Genomic DNA, 20,862 nt, shown 5'->3' with positions numbered 1-20,862 from the left:
TCCCAGGACTCAGAGACAAATATGCCCTGTTTTTACTTGATCAGAGATTTAATGAAGGCAACAATTTTAAAAAATATAATGTATGCCACAATATATTGTACAAAATTTTGTAAAATCTAAAGATCTATCTATAAGAAAGCCCTTAAATATAGAAATTAAAAAGTTAAGAGCATATAATGAAGAGCCAGGGAGGGTGCCGCTGACCCAGATCTGTTGCCCGTCTGCAGTTAGTATCGCATTCTAAGATTAGCCCTGAGCTTGCTGGCAGCCACGGCAGAAAAATACATGCAAATTATAAAATAGTCAGTTTTGATAAAAAGAGGCCTGCCAGCATCAAGAAAGAGCTTTGTTTTCTAGGTCCCAAAATGTAAGGGGATTTTAATGTGGGTCCCTGGCCAAAAAACATGGAGCAAGTGTAGTGGACACGGTTCTCTGATGGGTTGTTATGGCTGTTTGGTGATTGGGATCTTTGATAACAGCAATGATCTCATTGGAACGTGATTCTCTGAACGTGTGTGAGCAAGGTCTGCTAATGAGACCAGGAGTGTGCACCCTCCTGAGATGAGAGCCATCCACGCCTGGGCTTGGGGCCTCTGTAGCACCCGCCTAGCCTGGGTCTGTTTAGTCAGTAAGTCATGGCAACCTTACCCCAGTGAAAGCCATGATGCCGAGATAGGTAACCCACAGGAGAGCTCCAGAGCACTGAGGTGTCTGGCCTTTGTCAAGGTACCTGAGTCTGTTCCAGCTTCACACCCAAATAACAAACAGACATTACTTTTTCTTCCCAAGTTCATTTCTATGCCCAAGTCAAAACTGCCTGAATCCCTGGGGCCCCACTCCAGTCCCTCTGGAATGTTCTTTCTCTCAGAAGTTCCCAGCCCACCTTCTCCTAGCGCCCCGAGGGCAGATCACGCCAGCTGAAAAATGATCTGAGTCTGGGGAAAGAATCAGGAAACTTGTCTTCCTTCCTCCTTCCCCCTTTCCTCCCATGGGGTCAGCACCCTGGAAGGCAGGAAATCCAAAAGGAAGCACGTGTGTGGTGGGAATGGTGCTTGAGAGAGCTGCGGGTGCCATGGGGCCAGCCACCCTCCTTTCCCCGAGACCGCCTGCCCAGGCCCCTTCTCGGCCAGACCAGCACACAAAGGAGCAGCGGCCAGGGACGTGGTGCCCTGGTGGACAGGGGCTGTCACCGTGGCCTCAAGGAACGTGCATGGGCAGAGAACAGTCTCCAATGGGGAAAGACAGATGCCGCCGTGGGTTTCCCCTGGTGACTATAAAGCCTCCATCCTACCCACGTTGCAAATGTCCCACTCTCTGCTCCCTCTGGCCTGTGCCTGACTCATCATCCCTGTCCGGAGTGCGTCTAACCCCCAACGCGACGCTCCCTCCCTGAGTCCCTGACTCCATCCCTTTCCTTAGTCATTCTGTTTGCAAAAATAAGACAAAACAAAAATCTACAGAGGCGTTCGACCAGACTGCTTTGGAAAGTAAAGTCTCACACCGGGAATGCAAAGCAAGTTACTTATCTCCCATGACGCCTCCGTCTGCCTGTCCTGACGCGTGTGGGCGATAGGAAGCCTCCTTCCTTAGGGAATAGTTCTTTCCTGCCCATTGCTGGCAGTGCAGGGTTTGCTTCATATCCAGCCATGGCCTGAAAGGGCACTAATGACAGGGTGGGCCTTTGAAAATATGACCCTGAAACCCAGAGGGTTTACCTGTTCAACTGGGAAGTGTGCCCGTGGGCACCAGTGTATGTGTGGGCACATCCGATGAGCTGCACAGTCACACACTCAGCTCCGAGGAGAGCCCAGCGGCCTTGAAAAGAAGCAGATTTGGGAACATCACATTGAATACTGAGCCACGGATCTCACTCGGCCTCCAAGTGCGGGGGAAAGCCCCACCCACCATGCCTGTCCCTCCTTCCCAGGCCTTCCCGCCAGGCCAGCCCCCTTCGAGGGCCCTCCCCTCACTGCTCCCTCACCTGCCCAGCCCTGGGGAAGGCAATTGTGATTTCTGTTTTTGCAGCAACCTTTCCTGAGACTTCATCTATCTGTTCGACTTCCATCCTTAACCCCGACAAATTCCAAGCAGGTCTCATTCTCATCACGCAAGAAAATTACTAAGCAAATTAGGATATTTATTCATTCATCCAACGAGTATGTACTTCATATCAAGCATTTGCTAAATGCCACACATTGACCTAGATATAGTGAATCAAGCAGGCATTAAACAGCAATGTTTTGTTCTCAATAAGTTTCTATTCTACAGAAAAAATGTAAAATCGGTTTGTGGGTGGCCAGAGGCAGGAAGAGCAATGGAATTGGGCGAGGGCATGAGGACAGGCATGGCACAGCCGTCTGCAGGGCGGAAACACCGCTCCCTCTGACAAGGTGGTGGGAGAGGCTGGAGCACCCAGCGGGAAAGCCAGGAAGGTAAAGGGGGGCTGGGGTCTGAGAGGAGGCCCACGGAGGGGGCCCAGATTGCACAGGGCCCAGCACCAAGGTAAGGCCCTTAAGCTTTATTCCGAGCCACATGGGAACCCATATTCATTTCCTAGGGTGTCATAATAAAGCACCACAAATTTGAGTGGCAAAAACAGCAGGAATTCATTCATTTTCTCACAGCTTAGAGGCCAGAATTCTATCAAGATGGCAGTAGGGCCAGGCCCTTCTGAAAACCCTAAGGGAGGGTCCTTCCTGGTTCTTCAGCTTCCGGAGCTGCGGGCCATCCCCAGTGTTCCTTGGCCCGTAGATGGACCACTCTAATCTCTGCTGCCATCTCCACGTAACCTCTTCCCCATGTGTCTGTGTCTTTGCTCAGCCTTCTCCTCTCTGTGTCTCTGTGTCTAGTTCCTCTAAGAAGAGGAACTTCATGTCACTGGTGTCCACAGAAGGACACCAGTCGTATTGGATTAATACATCTGCACATCTGCAACAGCCCCATTTCCAAAGGTCACACTCTGAGGCTCTGGGAAGACATGAATTTTGGGGGACACTGTTGAGCCCAGTACAGAATCCGCTAGAAGGCCTTGATCAGAAGAGTGGCAGGCATGAAGTGACTTCTTTATAAAAAAATCATTCAGGCTACAAGAAGCGTTTTAAAAGGAACACACTTATGTAACCAGCACCCAGAGCAGGTCATGGAACGCCACCAGCAGCAGCCGAGACCCTGGGACCCATCACCACCACTTCCCCCAAGGCAACAGCTTCCAAAACTGGAGGCTCGTTTTATGTACTGAATTTGAGGTATGTCTGTCTTCATTAACGTTTATTATGAGTGTATCATGTTCGTTATAGTCCTTCAAGCAGTACTGAAGTAAAGACGGTAATAAAAATCCAATCTCAGTTAACATTGACCATCTCCCCCAGTGAAGCAGGTACTGTGCTCGTTGTGGGGTTTTTGAGGAATGCTAACTGGAAAAATGTCTAGGCTTTGGCCACCGGGTTGGGAAGATCTTCGGGAGGCACAGAAGACCCCCCGAGTTCCCTTAAGCCACGCTGTTTTTCAGTCTTTCTCCCTCAGGCTCGGTAGAGGATAGACAGGGTTCTCCTTCCATCAACCACCTGGCATGTGAGTCTTGGTGCTAGGTTGAGGGATAGGATAGGGGTGTCATAAAATGAAGAAATCCTACGTATTGGTACAGAGTTTTCTTGCACTTTGCCAAAATTACAGATGTAAACATCATAATGAATCTAACCTCCTCTTGATCCCATCAGGAGGGCACGTAAAATAACTGTCTTCTGGTGCCAACAGTGGGAAGCAGGGGATAGATTTATGCCATAATAGTGGGCATTTGTGAGGTGCACACAACAGAACATAGAGAGCCCCCAAGCACATGGACTGCAGCACGAAGCCAGGGCAGGAGGAGACGCTGGACCAACACCATGGGGGGATCCAGCACTCCTCTGGGTTGGGTCTCTGACATCAAAGTCCAGAATCTGTGTGGTCAGTCCCTAGGAGGTGCAAAGCGATCTTCAAGCCTTTCCAGGTCCAGTAACCAGGAGTCGCATGGAGAACTGAAGCCAAGGAGAAAACTGAGCCCCATGTGAAATCAGGGAAATAATCAAAGGGAGCAACAAATGGTTTGGGGGAATGTGTTTGCTCCTAGTGCTCACTTCAGAAAAAAATACATTTTTATAAAAAATGCACACCGCATATTTTTCTTGCCGAAGTGCCCGTAGCAGTCTTCTCTCATCTTGATAGCTTTGCCCTTCTTCTGCCAGATACCCAAGCGGAGAGTTAGCAGGAAGTCTCGGAGGTGCAGGTGTCACATCTCCAGTGGAAGGGACAGATGAAACATGGCTGGGTAAATGCATGATTGACAAATCGACACACCAGTCATCTGAGCCCAGTTGCTCTCGCTTGTGCCAGGACTGCCTTCCCTGGGAGTGCAGGAAACCCCAGATAAAATACCCACCCAGCCACCCTTCCCCGCATGCCCAGGAAGACAGTCCCTGTGGAAGAACCTCATTTCACTTCAGTTTTACAAAATTTACCCTCACACGTGCCGGGAGGAAAACAATAAATAATTAACAGTGCATGAGCATGTCAAATGGAAAAAGAAAAATGCCTTTCAGATAATATCTTATGAATGACTTTTGTTCTTGGTTTGCAGATAAGGAGATTAGCCATGTTTCCCTGTGCTTGACAGAACGTAAGCAACCTCTTCAGCGGCTTGCTGTGCAGTTTTTACAGAGTTACGTGAAGCAATTGATTGTTCCTGGAAGATGGTGGCGATGCCTGTAATCAAATAGATGGCAATAAAGCATTCAACTGTCATCCACAGACACAGCCACTTGCCAGAGCCAACATGGGCCGAGGATAGAGAGTCTACGGCTCTGAGACGCCTGGCAAGGCCTCTCCAGTTCCTGCAGTTCCTGAATCTCAGGGGTGGTGGGCGGAGGCCGTTAGGTTAGCGAGGACACAGGCTGTGCTGGAAGGAGGGGTCCAACTGGGATCTCTGACACAAACATGGCTTAAACAAAAAGATACATAATTCGTTTTGGAATCTCAACTGCTTTTGTGTAGACATAACTTTTCTTTTTTTTTTTTTTTGAGATGGAGTCTTGCTCTGTCGCCAGGCTGGAGTGCAGCGGCGCAATCTCGGCTCACTGCAATGTCCACCTCCTGGGTTCAAGCAATTCTCCTGCCTCAGCTTCCCAAGTAGCTGGGATTACAGGCACCGCCACCACGACCAACTAATTTTTGTATTTTTTTAGTAGAGACGGGATTTCAACTCGATTATCTCCATCTCCTGACCTTGTAATCTGCCTGCCTCGGCCTCACAAAGTGCCAGGATTACAGGCATGAGCCACCACGCCCGGCCCACATTAAATATTTTAAGATCCCATGCAGGTGAAGCAACAAGAGAACCTGGCAAGAACAGATGCCACCCTTCCAGGCAGCCCAACAGGCCTGCCCCCTGTGTGCTGGCCTCCTCTGAGGCCTCAGGCATGGGGACTGGTAGGAGGCCCACTGGGGCAGAGAGAAAACTCTGAAGCTTGGAGGAAGGAAGGTGTGATGAAGCCTGGGTCCGTGTCCCTAAGGGGTCCTGACACTCTGGACCCCGCCCTGAGTCCATGACTGGCCTCCCCTTTGTGAGGAGAGCAGGCCCTACATCATCAGCAACCAGCGCTCCCTCCAGCCTCCGCTCATTTCAGCTGGGCGCTGCTGCTGCTGCACAGAGGCCTACAGAAGCCACCCTCGGAACCAGCGCCCGATGAGAAGGCCGGACCTGTGTTCCTCTACACCAAGCCAGGCACTGGGGTAAGCATAGGAGGTGACATGCAGGATAGGAGGATGGCCCCGAGCACGCCTCCGTCCCAGGACCAGCCCGTTCCTGAGAGCACAGGGGCCGGGGTCACTAGGAGCAGCAAGTGTGCACTGGGACCCCCGGGGGCAATTGGTAGTCAGCCCTTCATACTCCTGCAAAGGAAAAGCAGTCCAGGGTTGTAGGAAGTCAGGTACTTTTCAATCTAAAAACTTCCTATGGTGCACGCAGTGCCTCCTGCCTGCTGAGGTGCCCATTATATAAGAGTGCATGAAGTAGACCCGATTCTGAGACTAAAGTTACCAAAGGAGGGGAGTGTAAATTAACTGCATCCTATAGTGGGTACAGGAAATTCAACTGAATTCAACCAAAGCCAATTGAATGGCCGCTGTGTTCCGGGAACTGTGACAGATGCTAGGGTTATGAGACTGAACGGGATCATCTAGGAAACACACATGGCTGTAATTTAGGGCCGAGCGTAATTGCTTCCATAGGGTAAGTGTGAAGTGGTATGGACCCCACAGGGGGAGAAGAAAATCCCCCCAGGGTAGAAAGGAAGGGCTTCGAGAAGGAGTGGGCATTCATGCTGGGCTTCCTGAGAGAGGTGGGCTTCCATCGGCAGAAACTCAGGGGCTCTCGGGGCATTTGAGGCTGAGGAAGGTGGGCCGAAGCCCGGGGCTCCTGTCGTCACACACGAGCAGGAAGTGGGCTGTGACAGGCCGAACAGCGGCCAAGGACGGGTGCAAGGCCGTGAGTGCGTGCCGGCCTGTGGCCTCCACACCGCAGGCAGAGGTCACGATGAGGAAAGAGATCACACCTGCCCATCTCCAGTCTTCAGAGAGGCAAAGTCAGCTCTCCCAACTTGGGCTAGTGACGGCGTTTGCGTTTCAAGCAGCTCCGTCTACCCTGGGTTTGTTGGAAATGAGGCTACTCTGGGTGTCTCGGGGCTGAGCCCAAAGTACACATGGGACGTGATCTTTGACCTCCAGGACCTTAGAACTTTCTTGAGAAAACAGAACTTTCCTGATAATTAACAGAAAAAATAGTGCATGATCTCTGGTTTGATAATAAAATAATTATTCTGTGTTTCAAGCCATACAAATTTTTATTCAAGAGAACATTTATGTAGGAAGTTTTTTTTAAGTTGGTCAACTCAAAAAACGGGACTGTCTCATAATTGGGGTGAGAAGCATTCTACATTCCATATAAACTATCAGCCACAGCTATCAGCTATGCTTCAGGAAAGGTGACCAGCAGAATGTTGACCATTTACAGGCCAAGTGCTTGAGGGCGACTGATCTCCACAAATGTCTTCAATGACCTAGAACAATCATGCACAAGGCCTGCAACTACTGTGCATTCCTACCCAATAAAGGTGGGATGTTTTCTATGTCTACACCAAGCTTGTCCTACCTGAAGCCCTCGGGTCTCATGCAACCCAGGAGAGCTTTGAATGTGACCCAACACAAATACGTAAACTTCCTTCAAACATCATGAGTGTTTTTTTATTTTGTTTTTAGCTCATCAGCTGTCGTTAGTGTTAGTGTATTTTATGTGTGGCCCAAGACAATTCTTCTTCTTCCAATGTGGCCCAGGGAAGCCAAAAGACTGGACACCTCTGGTAGACAATGTAAATCAAAGAAAATGACCAACGCAAGTCTCAATCATTTAAGAAGTTTATGTGCCAAAGTTAAGGACGCACCCAGGAAAAAGAACACAGAACCACAGGAAAAGGCTGTGGCTTATGCTTTTTCCCCCAAAGAGGGTCTGGGGACCTTAATAAGTAAAGGGAAAAGAGTGGGTATTGGGGGAAAGAGGAAGAAAAAAAAAAGGAGGGTCCCTAAGAGGGAAGCAGTTGCAATTTTTTAATCTTTGGTCAGCATTCACTGAATACACATTTTATAAGTGGGGGGAGGGGGGGCGGGGGTAGAGGAACAGTCGCTTAGCATTCGTCTTGCTTAGTGAAACTTCATTTTTATATAAGATAAAATAAACATAGGACAGAGGATGCCATCAGCTATGCATTTGCCTCAGGTAAGTGGAGGGATGACTTTGAGTTCTGTCCTTTTTCCCATGCCTGTGAAGATGAATTACCATCTTACATTGTCAGGGTGAAATTCAGCAGAACCGGTCTTGGGTAAAGATCTTGGAGGCCACCAGGAATTTCCTTGTGAGGGAGGTCTCTATGTAGCTTTTTCATCTTTGCGGCCATCTTATTTAGGAGTAAAATGGGAGGCAGGTTTGCCTGATGCAGTTCCCAGCTTGACTTTTCCCTTTGGCTTAGTGGGTTTGTGGTCTTGAGATTTATTTTCCTTTTAGAACAACTCACTCCTAAATTCGGAACTCACTGTGCTAAGCCGTGTGGAACAACAGCTGTGTGTATGAATTTTACATTCACACCAAGATGGCATATAGGTTTTTACATATTTACGGCTTGGCTAGAGGGGTGGATATTAATAGTTAAAAAATGAAGGAAACCATATTTTGCACAAGAGAAACGGAAACATACAGGTTATGTATGGCGAATCTCCAGGAATTCCAAGTAAAGCAGGGAAATGCTTTTGTAATTAACCTCTGAAATCCTAAAAGTATAGGTCTTTTTATACAAAAATGTACAGTTTTCTTTCTATCTCTTGCACGTGAAAGAGGCAAAGAGCAGCATTGCCTATTCATTGGCGGATGTTTTCTTTGGTTCTCTACGTTGGTGAAAACTCCTTTTACAGCATCTGGTGTCAAGGTCACTTAAGAAGGGCCCCTCTCCTTGACCCCAAAATATTTTCTCCTCATTTCAGTTCAGTGACACCTGAAATTCCTGGTGTTGAAGCACGTGGTTTAACACTTCAGCTGGATCCCGGGTCAAATGGAAAGTTGCTCTGGGGCTGTCTGTCCTTTAAGCAGTGAATGTGCCGAAAAGATAAAATGTGAAGAGAAAGACTCTTAGTTATTTTTGCAGAGCCTGTCTTGGATAGAAGAAAGTACCAAAACTAGGAGCTGTTAGCTAAGGAGGCTGCCGTCCCTGGGAGCCGCTCTCTCCTACCGCAACCTGTTTTCCCTCAGTCTTCCGGGCAAACCAGTGGGCCCTCAACTACAGATCAGGATTCCCGCAGTGATGGAATACATTATTTTTGGCTGACTTCCTTGCCATTGGACCCCATACACCCAGGAATATCATCAAGGTATGGAAAAAGGGGGCTCTTCCCCTTTCCTACGCCAGGAGGCTGTGGCTCCTGAGAAATTGGGTCACTCCTGGTCATTGGAATGCTGTCTGTGCCCTGATGACATTGACTGGTGTTCTAGCTCTTGAAGAGGGAAGAGCTGTGCCGGCTTCAAAGTGTCTGTCTGTGGGCTGCATGGTGGAAGATGCCGTGTGTGTTTCCTTGTTCTAGGTGCATATGCACTTGGGTTAAATGGTGGCTCAGTACTGAGTGGTGGGTGGAATTTTCCTTCCAGATGAGGATTCTGACCTTTGAATTTTTCAGCAGGTGGCATTTCATAGTAACGGAGTCTGACATACACAAAGAGGACATCCACCTCCATTGCCTGCTCTTGTAGGCTGTGATGTGGCAATGACTCTGTTTAATCTCCAGGATCTCAGAGGTTACATCTTCGGTACTGAGTGCTTCACCAGTGACAGCGAGATTCTGGGCAGGGCCTTCCCTACCTATGGAAACAGGCACAAGGGCCTGCACTGTCTGGATGTGTACTCCCACCTCCCTTCCTGAACACTGGTTGGGGGAATAGCTCAGATGTGCTCTAGTTTCCTTCTGGAAGCTTCCATGTGGAGGTCTGACTGTACTCTCCTGGGATGCTGCCCAGTCAGGGACTCTTTATATACCAGGTGTCATTGACAAAAGAGCACTTTCAGTGTCTGCAGTTCAAAGGGCCCAACCCTCTCTCTGTGGCCCCCAACCTTGTTAAGGACCTGCTCACAGAACCCCTCCCAGGGACCGCACCTGAAACACAGGCTCCCACCTCAGGAAGCTTTTGGCAGTGCAAGGTGGAGATCACGACGTTGCTGATATAATCAGAAAGTTCCTTGGTAGTTGACATATTATTAGCAAAATCACACTTTTACCTACTTCAGAGACAACCATGACTCAACCGTGTGACTGCCCAGTGAGGCTGAAAACCCTCACTGAGGCCCTGAAAACCCAAATACAGTTTTTCGACATTTTGAGATTATGTTGAATGACTTCTTTTCAGATAAAGCTTGCAGGCCCAGAGAGCTGTTTTAGTTGGGCTGTTCTGTCTGTGCTCAGGGTTAAAACTGGGTTTGTTAAATTGACAGGTGTCCCAGCTTCTGCCCCAAGTAAGTGGCAAATACTGTTACATAATTCATAAATTCACATTATATTTTTGTTGTAATATATTTGTATATTTGTATAGTACATTTGTATCATATTACACGTCCCTTTGCCTTTTAAATCTGAGTACTGTAAACATAATTTATTCTTCTCTAGATAATTAATTATTGATTATAAGCTTTGGCAAATATAAATGGATGCCTTCAGGGCCTAGCCAGGAACCAGCCTCTGCAATCAAGTGCCCCAGACCACTGTGGTTTTATGTGTTATTTGTATCTTTCGTGAATTTTATTACACTAGTAGTCGTTCTTGTCTGGTCCCAGCACCATCTCACCAATTCCCCACCAGCACATCAGATGTATTATAGGCTAGAAGTCCAAATATTCAAAAGTGTATTTTATATTATATAAATGTTTCCATGTATATATATAAATATACACTCAGATGTCATACACGCACGTGTGCACTCACACACACACTGATTTAAGCACTGAGAGCAAAATTGTAGCACTCACTCTCTTTGGTAAAATGTCAGGTTTTGTGATGTTTGCTTTCATTGATAGTAGATATCGCACTGAATTTTGGGTTCAAAGCCAAGAGGGTTAAGTTAGCCATAAATCTCCTGGCTTCCGACCTAGAAAACAGATGTTATAAAAATGGAGGAAAAAATTTAGGCAGATATGAGCAATGGAATGGGAATTGTGTGTCTGTATTACTTGTACTCAGTATAGTTTTTCAATGGTTGAAATAAAAACAATGTACTGGCCAGGTGCGGTGGCTCATTCCTATAGTCCCAGGACTTTGGGAGGCTGAGGCAGGTGGATCACCTGAGATCAGGGGTTTGAGACCAGCCTGACCGACATGGTGAAACCCCGTCTCTACTAAAAATACAAAACAAATTATCCACGCATGGTGGTGCCCACCTGTAATCCCAGCTACTTGAGAGGCTGAGGCAGGAGAATCGCTTGAACCAGGGAGGCAGAGGTTGCAGTGAGCCAAGTGTGCCATTGCACTCCAGCCTGGGGGACAAGAGCAAAAATCCATCTCACAACAACAACAAAAAAAAAAAAAAAAAAGAAAGAAAACAATACACAAAATGTTTTATTCCATTAATGTAAAGGAAAAGATCTAGACCCCTGTGCCCTTCCCTCCCTGCACTTTGGTGAGTTGGTTCATTCATTTATTCCACAAACATGAGGGCACCCTGTCCAGGAACACAGATTAAAAGGACACCCGTGGCCTCGTATTTCAGCCAGCAAGGCAGCCAATGGACATTTCCCAAATCACACAGGCCCCAGGACCAAAAAGGGCAGTGAGGGAGAGCATTTGGGACAGAGGCTCAGCCAGAGACCCAGGACGGCAGCGTGGGCATTCCCATGATCCCTTCTGCAGTGCGCAACACTGCAGCACGAGCTTGACAGCGCCTGACTAGGCAAGCCTGCGCAGCTCAGCTCCTTGTCCAGCCGGACCCAGTCGCTCCCAGGGTGTGCTGGGAGAACACAGGGTGAGGTTGTGGTACACCAGTGCCCTTCCTGTTCCTGCACAAGTTCGCTTTCTAAGAGCTATTCTGTACAAATGAGTATCATTTTCTCTTTATTTTCATTATTTTATTTTATCAACTGAAAAATATTAATTGTATATATTCATCCGGTACCTAGTGAAGTTTTGTTATGTATAATGTATAGCGATCTAATCAGAGTAATTAGCCTATCTATTGTCTCAAATATTTATCATTTCCTGTGGTGAGGATGTTCAATATCCTCCTTCCAGCTATTTGAAACTATTATATATTACACTACTGTTAACCCTGGTCCCTCTGCAGTGGCATAGAACACTAGGACTTCTTCCTCCTGTGTGGATGTGACTTTGTGTGCTTTGACAAATGTCTCCTTACGCCCCCTCCTCCTAACCTTCCTAGCCTCTAGAATCCTCTGTTGTACTTTTCACTTCAATTAGATCCACTGTTTTTTTAGCTTCCACCTATGAGTAAGAACATTCGGTGTTTAACTTTCTGTTCTCGGCTTATTTCACTTTACATAATGTTCTCCAGTTCCATCCATGATGGCATGAATGACAGGATTTCATTCTGTTTTGTGGCTGAATAGTGTTAAAGTGAAGTAAATATGGCCTGAGAGACGGGCTCCGTACTTCTATATTTGAGTCCTTGTGGATGAACCGTAACCCAACTTAATAGGTAGACAAGATTGAAACCCCAACTTAGGAGTACGCACCTGTAACAATCGCTGAGTCCTGGCCAATCCCAGCAGCCGTACTTCAACCACTCATACACTGCTGAGTGTCCAAACCGTGTTCAAATCAGGCAAACAGCAACCTGTAACCAATCCAGCTGTTTCTGTACCTCACTCCCGATTTCTATACGCCGCTTTACTCTTGATGTCTCTGACTTCGTTCTGACGACGAGGCACCCCTGGAGTCTCTCCGAGTCTGCTGCGATTCTGGGGGCTGCACGATTCGTGAATCTTTCATTGCTCAACTAAACTCCTTTAAATTTAATTTGGCTGCAGTTTTTCTTTTAACAATAGTATTCCATTGTTAAAAGAAAAACCTTAGATAAATTAAATGTAACAGAGTTTAACTAAGAAGGAACTCTTCACGAATTTGGCCGTCACCAAACCAGAACAGGTTCAAAGACCACACAGTGTGTCCGGGTGGGTGAGAATTCATGGAGGAAAAAGGAAAGTGAGGCGTGGAAAACGGAAGTGAAGTACAGAACCTCCTGTTTGTTACAGCACGGGGTTTGCCTTCTTTGAACACGGTTTCAGCAGCTGGCTGCCTGTGATTGGCTGATTAGTAGTGTACTAACCACTACTTGGTGACTAGTACAACAGTAAGTTACAGTCTCTTTACCCTCCCATTAGCTGACAGCTCCCTGTGTATGAAGAAACCTTTAGACCCAACTTATAAGGAGGCAATGTTAGGCTAAATTCAATTTGATAGAGTAGATACCACATTTCCTGTATCCATCCGTCCCTGAATGGACCCCTGGGTAGATTCCGGATCTTGGCTATTGTGACTGTGCTGCAGTAAACACGGGGTGTGGTTGCCTCTTGGATGAACTGTTTCCTTTCCTTCCCACAGATGCCCAGTGTGGGGGGGCTGCAGGATCGTGGGGGGTTCTGCTTGTAATTTTATGAGGAGCCTCCACGCTGCTCTCCACAGTGGCTGTACTGGTTTCCATTCCCACCAACAGGGTATAAGAGTCCCCTTTTCTCCACACCCTCACCAGCCAGCCTCCTTCACTGAAAGAAGAAATAATAATATACGATTATGATATAATATTAATATAACTAATTAGGTATTATCACTGTGTTCTATATTTATTTAGCATATTAGATAAGATATTATTGTTGTATACTAATTTGTATTAGGTATTAATAATATACTATTTAGAAAATAAATTAAGCATATAAATATATAATTAAATCAATTCCCTGCCATGGGTCGTGGGTGGCACTGCTCATCCCCATCCTCCTTCTCAGTGACGGGGTCTTTGTTCCCCTCAGCACAGATCAAGGAAGAAAATCTGCAGGGAGAACTGCCCTGTTACCATAGGGACCAGAGTCCCTCCGAGACCAGACAGTGGTTTTGCTCATTGGCTCGGCTGTCCTGTTCCAGAACAGAGGCTCGGCCTCACCCGTGCAGAGCTAAAAATTGCACTGAAGAGGACGTGGTCTTGTTTGTTCCAAACGGGCAGTCTCTACCCCACAGGCAAACTCCACCACCACAGCTAGGGTGACGGAACATCCTCAGTCAGCTTTAAAAACAGCATTTGCTTCCTTCAGAAGTGGGAGGTGGAGCCATTTAACTGAAAAGAAGCATTTCCTCCCCTCTGTGTGGGCCTTGGGGGGCTCCTCCCCACCTCTGTCCCCCGCCCTGGGATGATGGCCAAGCAGGCCACACCCTCACCCACACCCCAGCCCACACCCTGGCCCTCTTCACGGCCACAAGACAAAGTGCTGGCTCTCCCTCCCATGCCAGGGGCTGCAGACGTGTCCCAGCCGACTTTAACAAACTGCACCTGCTTTCCACACACAATCAAACCAACCGCTGGCTGTGGTCAGCATCAAGTCTGAGAAAGGCAGGATACAAGATGTCTGAGCTAGTTCCAAAAGGACTTTGGGAAGAAAAAGCTCTTGAGTATGCATTGCTCTCTGGAGGACATTCCCCAGTGGGAAGGCAGATGCGTAGTTGAAATGGGGTCCCCAACCCGGTATGGCTTGCCTGGGCAGCCCTGGGAAGGGGCAAAGCCTCGTGGACTGCTCCAGGGAGGGCCGGCCACTCCTTTTGCTGCTGTGGGGAGAAGGAACTGAGGTTTGCAGACCTGCCCTGTCTCAGACGGCACTGGCTGACCAGGCACCGTGGAGCCTGGAGGAGCCAGGCCAGGCCCTAAAAGCCTATTCCAGGGGAAGCAGGGCTCAGGCGAGGGCGCGCCAACCTTCTAGAGCCTCTGATGCAACATTCTCAAGGCGGGGAAAAGGTGGGGGTGCCAGAGACTGGACAACATTCAGTCTGCAGTCTGGCGCAGTGTCCCCACACTGGTTTGTGAAATGGCGACTGAGCTTCTACAAGATTCAAGAGGGAGCTGTGATCAGATAAGTCTGGAAAACAGCGTATTTCTTGGCGATAGAAAAGAAGCATTTTTAACTTTGTTTAATCCAGTATCCATGGTTATTCCACTCTGGATTTCCTCCTTCACACACATGCACACACACACACAGCACACACACAAAACATACACACAGATAACACACACAACATACACACAACACACAGACACGCAACGCACCACACACACAACACAAAATATACACACAATATACGCAGCATAGACACGACACACACAACATACACAGCACATACAACACACAACACATGAAACACACAACACATACATACCACATATGACACACAATACACATTCACATATACACACACAGCACATACAACACACCACATGCAATACAACACACACTCATACACAACATAAAACATACAACAAACAGCACAAACAAAACACACACCACATGCAACACATGACACACACGATACATACAACACAATACACAATACACACAGCACATACGACACACAACTCATGCATACCACATGCAACACACAACACACACAATGTACACACAACACAAGCAACACACACAACTCATACAACATACACAACACAGCACACATACATGCTAGATGCAACACAACACACATGACACACATGCATGCCATATGCAACACACAATACACTCACACAACACAACATACAGACAACACATACCACATGTGACACACAATACACACAACATGCACACAAAACACACAATACACACAACATGCACAGACAACACAGAAACAAACACACTCAACAGGCACAACATAGTCACACACACACACATACACACTCTGCTTGAAACACTTGTTAATAGCATGGAACAGAGTTTGAAAGCATTATTGTAAACTAGGACAACTGAATTTTAATAACCATGATGGATTGATCAATTCTGTATGTTCCTTGTCAATGCAACAGCAACACTGGAGATGCTGTGTGTTCACTGTTGATGCTGCTTTGTTCACAGATCTTTGAGAACCACCACCCCAGCCTGTACCCTTAATATTCCATCTGAGGCAAACCACACTGAGCAGCCACCTGCAGGCCTGGGAGCAAGGCTACAGGAAGCAGGTGTCTCCATCGCTCCCTGGCGAGGCCTCCCAACATGGAGAAAAAGGTGGGTGGGCAAGCCAGGTAGTTCGTTCGTTCGTTCGTTCGTTTGTTCCTTCCTTCCTTCCTCCTTTCCTCCTTCTTTTTTCCCCTCCCTCCCCTCTTCCTTCTTCTTTTTCTTTCCTCCTTCTCTCCTTCCTTCCCTTCCTCCTTCCTGTTCTTCCCCCTTCCTTCTCTTCTTCCTTTCCTCCCTCCTTCCTACCCTCCCTCCTTCCTCTTTTTCTACACTTTCCTTCCCTCCCTCCCTCCTTCCTTTCATGTAAAACCTTCACTGAAATTACAGCATCTGTCAAAATTTACTTCTTTTATATCAATCAGAAATTTTCAAACACTATAGAATTTCCACCAAGTAAGTTATTTATATCATTATGTGATCAACTTTGCATGAACAATACACATCGAAATTGCCTTAACTTGAAAATTTTGATGAGCACGTTGTCTCAGGACTTTGAAATATGTACATTTTTACCAAGTCTTTGACATTTTTACCTTTTCTTTAGATCTTAATGAAACATCACACTTCATCATCAGTTATGATCTTCTTAAGAATTATTCTGCTTTCCTTCTTCGAAGTTCAAAAGAATATTTCAAATCCGCCTTATATCTTTTAAAATGTGCGGCAAAATCTCCACATTATTATTTGTACTGAATAGGTTTTAAAAACTTAAGTTGTTCTTTCCGACTCTCTCTCTCACTAATAACCACTTATTTCAGTGACCCAAGCCTCTATGCACCGAAACCCCTCCAGTGGGCCTGACGGGTCGAGTGGGTGCATGGGGAACTATGGTAGGTGCCTGGCCTTCTTAAATTTCTCAAGCCAATAGAACTCTTACTAATTTTATGACATCATTGTTTCACACCTCCTGTAACATACTTGAATTCGTTTAACTAAATGAAAGTTGACATTCGTGTTTTGTTCTTAATCATGCTCACTTTTTAGGCCAACAGGATGTGTCGCAGATATGGGTCTGCAGGGACTCAGCCCTCAAAACTATGATGGAGTATTTGCAAACATTTTTAACATGTTACTAACAAGATGCAATAGCAGGGTAAAATCTGAAGAAAGAGTAAAGGGGTTCCCAGGACAAGATGGATTTATTCTAATAAAGGGAGCAGAGATGGGTGCATTGGTGAAGAGATGTGGGTGTCCGGTGAGACTGCACAGTGGGAGGGTGGACAGGCAGGACAGCTGGCAGCACCAGGTGCATGCTTTCATCAGAAAAATCTACTAGGTTATAGTCTTGACCACTCTCCTAACCTTTCTCAATGACCCATTTTTAGAAAAGAAAACCTCATTTGATGGCGGAAGATGAACCTTCAGGGGCCCTCTTGAAGCCGCTGATTTTTCGCGTTGACGAGACCACCCCGGCTGTGGTGCAAAGCGTCCTCCTGGAGCGGGGGTGGAATAAGTTTGATAAGCAGGAGCAGAACACGGAGGACTGGAACCTGTATTGGAGGACGTCCTCTTTCCGAATGGCCGAACACATCAACGTTAAACCGTGGCAGCAGCTAAATCACCACCCCGGAACCACCAAGCTTACCAGGAAAGACTGTTTGGCCAAACACCTGAAGCACATGAGGAGGATGTACGGCACTTCCCTGTACCAGTTCATCCCCCTGACGTTCGTCATGCCCAACGACTACACCAAGTTCGTGGCTGAATACTTTCAGGAGAGGCAGATGCTGGGCACCAAGCGTAGCTATTGGATTTGCAAGCCTGCCGACTTATCTCGTGGGAGGGGGATACTAATTTTCAGTGACTTTAAAGACTTCATCTTTGATGATATGTACATAGTGCAGAAATATATCTCCAATCCTTTACTTATTGGCAGATATAAATGTGATCTCCGCATCTATGTTTGTGTTACCGGCTTTAAGCCTTTGACCATTTATGTTTATCAGGAAGGGTTGGTTCGCTTTGCCACGGAAAAGTTTGACCTCAGTAACTTGCAAAACAATTACGCCCATTTGACCAACAGCAGCATCAATAAATCCGGGGCCTCTTATGAAAAGATCAAAGAGGTGATTGGTCATGGTTGTAAGTGGACGCTCAGCAGATTTTTTTCCTACCTTCGTAGCTGGGATGTGGACGATCTGCTTTTGTGGAAGAAAATCCACCACATGGTTATTCTCACCATTCTCGCGATTGCACCATCCGTCCCCTTTGCTGCCAATTGCTTTGAGCTCTTTGGGTTTGATATTTTGATTGATGACAACCTGAAACCATGGCTTTTAGAGGTCAACTACAGCCCAGCCTTGACCTTGGATTGTTCAACAGATGTGTTGGTGAAGAGAAAACTTGTCCATGATATTATTGACCTGATTTACTTAAATGGTCTAAGAAATGAGGGGAGAGAAGCCAGTAATGCCACACATGGAAATTCCAACATCGACGCTACAAAAAGGGACAGAGGTGGGCTTGATGCTCATGACTGTCTTCCTTATGATTCTCTTTCATTCACAAGCAGAATGTACAACGAGGATGACTCTGTGGTGGAGAAAGCTGTGAGTGTGCGTCCTGAAGCTGCACCTGCCTCCCAGCTGGAAGGAGAGATAAGTGGGCAGGATTTTCATCTGTCAACAAGGGAGATGCCACAAAGCAAGCCCAAGTTACAGAGCAGGCACACACCTCACAAGACACTCATGCCCTACGCGTCCCTCTTCCAGTCGCACTCCTGCAAGAAGAAGACCTCCCCACGTGTCCTCTCAGACCACGGCAAAGCTCCAGATCCCCAAGCAGGCAACTTTGTTCTTGTTTTTCCTTTCAATGAAGCGACTCTCGGAGCTTCCAGGAATGGATTAAATGTCAAAAGAATAATCCAAGAGCTCCAGAAACTAATGAATAATCAACATTCCTAAGTGGTAAAAAATCAAATTAAGAAAAAGTGACACAGATTTTTACAAACCAAGGATTCCTCTCCTAGAGAAAGCAATAGTTCAAGTCCCTACCTGTGCCACCAGCATGTTAACTACGACACTGGGACTGAAGATGTGGCCATATGTATAAATGTAACAGCTCTGACAAAGCATAATATGTTCCAGTGGTGATTAAACTACATTACATCCCATGTTTACTTGCTCAGGTGTCTTGAAAGAATTCTGCAAATACCACACAGCCTCCTACCGGTAATTGAATACGCTACACTGCAATTATGCTATGTATGTATTTAAACAGGAGAAAAAGATTATTCTAATATTTTTAAAGGATTTTATTAGGTGAAAACAGTAGAAAAGAAGCCAGGAGTTAACTTTCTGTGTTTTTTTTTAAATCAACCATTTATTTGTGAAAATTATTTTGTTAACTTAAAGATCAGATAATCATTCAGAGTGAGATAAATCACTGAAAGCCCTAATGACTCTGTTGTTTACAAATCCTGGGCTTGAAATCAGACTTTGTACCAAAGAGCTCCCTGTGGGGGCATCCACTATTTAAATAGCGGCTCCTTGGCCTTGTCACCGTTTGGTTACCATCACAGCATGCGAGGTCATGGCCTCCCAGATCAAAGTATGCTGTCATTCCTGCCACATAAAAAGCATCTGCAGTCCTAAGACATAAAAATTCCAGTAGGTTACTGGAAAACATTATTCTAGTGACAGTAGTCAGACACAAAAGGCCACATGTTGTATGACTCCATTGATATGGAATGTCAGAGTTGGCAAATCCATCAAAAACAGATTGGTGGCTTAGGGGAAGGGTAATGAGGAGTGCCTGCTGATGGGTAGAGGGCTTCCCTTTGGGGTGACAGAAATGTTCTGGAACTATATAGAGGTGATGGTTGCACAGCACGGGGAATTCACTAAATATCACTCATGATACATTTTATGTTATGTGTGTTTTACCACAATAAAAAAGTTAAAAGCTGGCCATGGTGGCTCATGTCTTCAATCCCAGCATTTTGGGAGGACAAGGTGGGAAGATCTCTTGAGCCCAGGTGTTTAAGACCAGCCTGGGCAACATAACAAGACTCTTCTCACTTAAAAAAAAGAAAATTTTTTTTTATTAAAAAGAAAAGGTAGGGATGGGGAAGTGCAGACAGGCATATCTCCCAGCGGGTTCCTGGGTGGGCAGGCCTGGTCACAGGTCATAGCTGAGAAGAGCTGGAGCCAGTTGAGAAGACCCACCGTGGACCAAGGTCAGAAGTCAGCCTTCAGGGGCACTGCTGGACGCATGCCTCCAGGGTCCCCAGATGGACAGAACCACTCTCAGTCTGCAGGCAAGATGGGCCAGGACCGAGGTCCAGGGCCCTTTGAAGATCTGTCGTAGGACAGAGGTTGGCAAGCCTACTCTGGGGACGGAATGGTGTGTCTCCTGGCAGGACCCCGGCTGGGCAGAACTCTCCCAGATCATAGCCTGGTAAGAAGGGCTAGACCCGAGCCCCAGGGCTGTGTCAGGATCTGCAAGGGTCCAAGTTCATTAAGCTCCATCCAGGGGCATGGTGGGTGAGACTCCAGCAGTTCCCTATGTGACTGGAACTTCTCCTGGGTGACAGTAGAATGGGGCTGGAGTCAGCATTCAGGGCTTGTTCAGGCTCTGCAATGGGACGGAGGCCAGCAACCCTATCCTGGTGGCCTAGACCGGCGAGTCTCCCAGCAGGCCCCTGTGTTGTTAAGAGGGTTCCTGGGTCACAGCTGAGAGGGCCTAGAGCCAAGAGAGGGTCCCATCAGCATCTGCTGTGGAACAAGGCCCACTGCAAGCCTCTGGGTGACTATTGTGAATAATTATATTCCAAGTAATTGGATAACCTAAGAGAAATGGATAAACTTCTAGACACATACAACCTACCAAGACTTAATCATGAAGAAATGGAAAGCCTGAATAGACCAATAACAAGTAAGGATATTGAATCCGTAATAGAAAGTCGCTCATTAAAGAAAAGTCCAGGACCTGATGACTTCACTTCTAAATTCCACCAAATATTTAGAGAAGAACAAATACCAATACTCCTCAACTCTTCCAAAAACCTGAAGAAAATACTTCCCAACTCATTTTACAAGGCCAGACAAGGACACTACAAGAAAGAAAATTATAGGCCAATATCTCTGAT

The 20,862-nt window shown here is 46.7% G+C and overlaps 1 protein-coding gene across 2 annotated transcripts; it reads left to right on the top strand.

Annotated features, from left to right (window-relative positions):
- The first annotated feature begins 5,630 nt into the window (after window positions 1-5,630).
- Window positions 5,631-18,885, top strand: TTLL2 (tubulin tyrosine ligase like 2). Of its 2 annotated transcripts, none has more exons than XM_030804063.1 (3): window positions 5,631-5,766; window positions 15,675-15,824; window positions 17,099-18,885. In XM_030804063.1, exons 2-3 carry the CDS (start codon window positions 15,813-15,815, stop codon window positions 18,674-18,676), a joined length of 1,590 nt encoding a protein of 529 aa, XP_030659923.1. In that variant the 5' UTR covers window positions 5,631-5,766; window positions 15,675-15,812; the 3' UTR covers window positions 18,677-18,885. The 2 variants fall into 2 exon arrangements, with proteins under 2 accessions (XP_030659923.1, XP_030659919.1); XM_030804059.1 differs by having other exon boundaries at window positions 5,720-5,766; window positions 15,675-15,828; window positions 17,099-18,881.
- Window positions 18,886-20,862: the final 1,977 nt, after the last annotated feature.

The sequence above is a fragment of the Nomascus leucogenys genome, chromosome 3 (genome assembly GCF_006542625.1).
Source record: "Nomascus leucogenys isolate Asia chromosome 3, Asia_NLE_v1, whole genome shotgun sequence".
NCBI classification, from domain to species: Eukaryota; Metazoa; Chordata; class Mammalia; order Primates; family Hylobatidae; genus Nomascus; species Nomascus leucogenys.
Note: the sequence above shows the minus strand (reverse complement) of the source record. Positions and strands in the feature narration are given on the sequence as shown.

Coding starts and splice junctions, on each gene's coding strand:
- TTLL2 (XM_030804059.1), top strand. CDS start 5,720: ATGAGAAGGCCGGACCTGTGTTCCTCTACACCAAGCCAGGCACTGGG. Junction 5,767..15,674: donor ACACCAAGCCAGGCACTGGG/GTAAGCATAGGA, acceptor CTTTGTTCACAG/ATCTTTGAGAACCACCACCC. Junction 15,829..17,098: donor CAACATGGAGAAAAAGGTGG/GTGGGCAAGCCA, acceptor ACCCATTTTTAG/AAAAGAAAACCTCATTTGAT.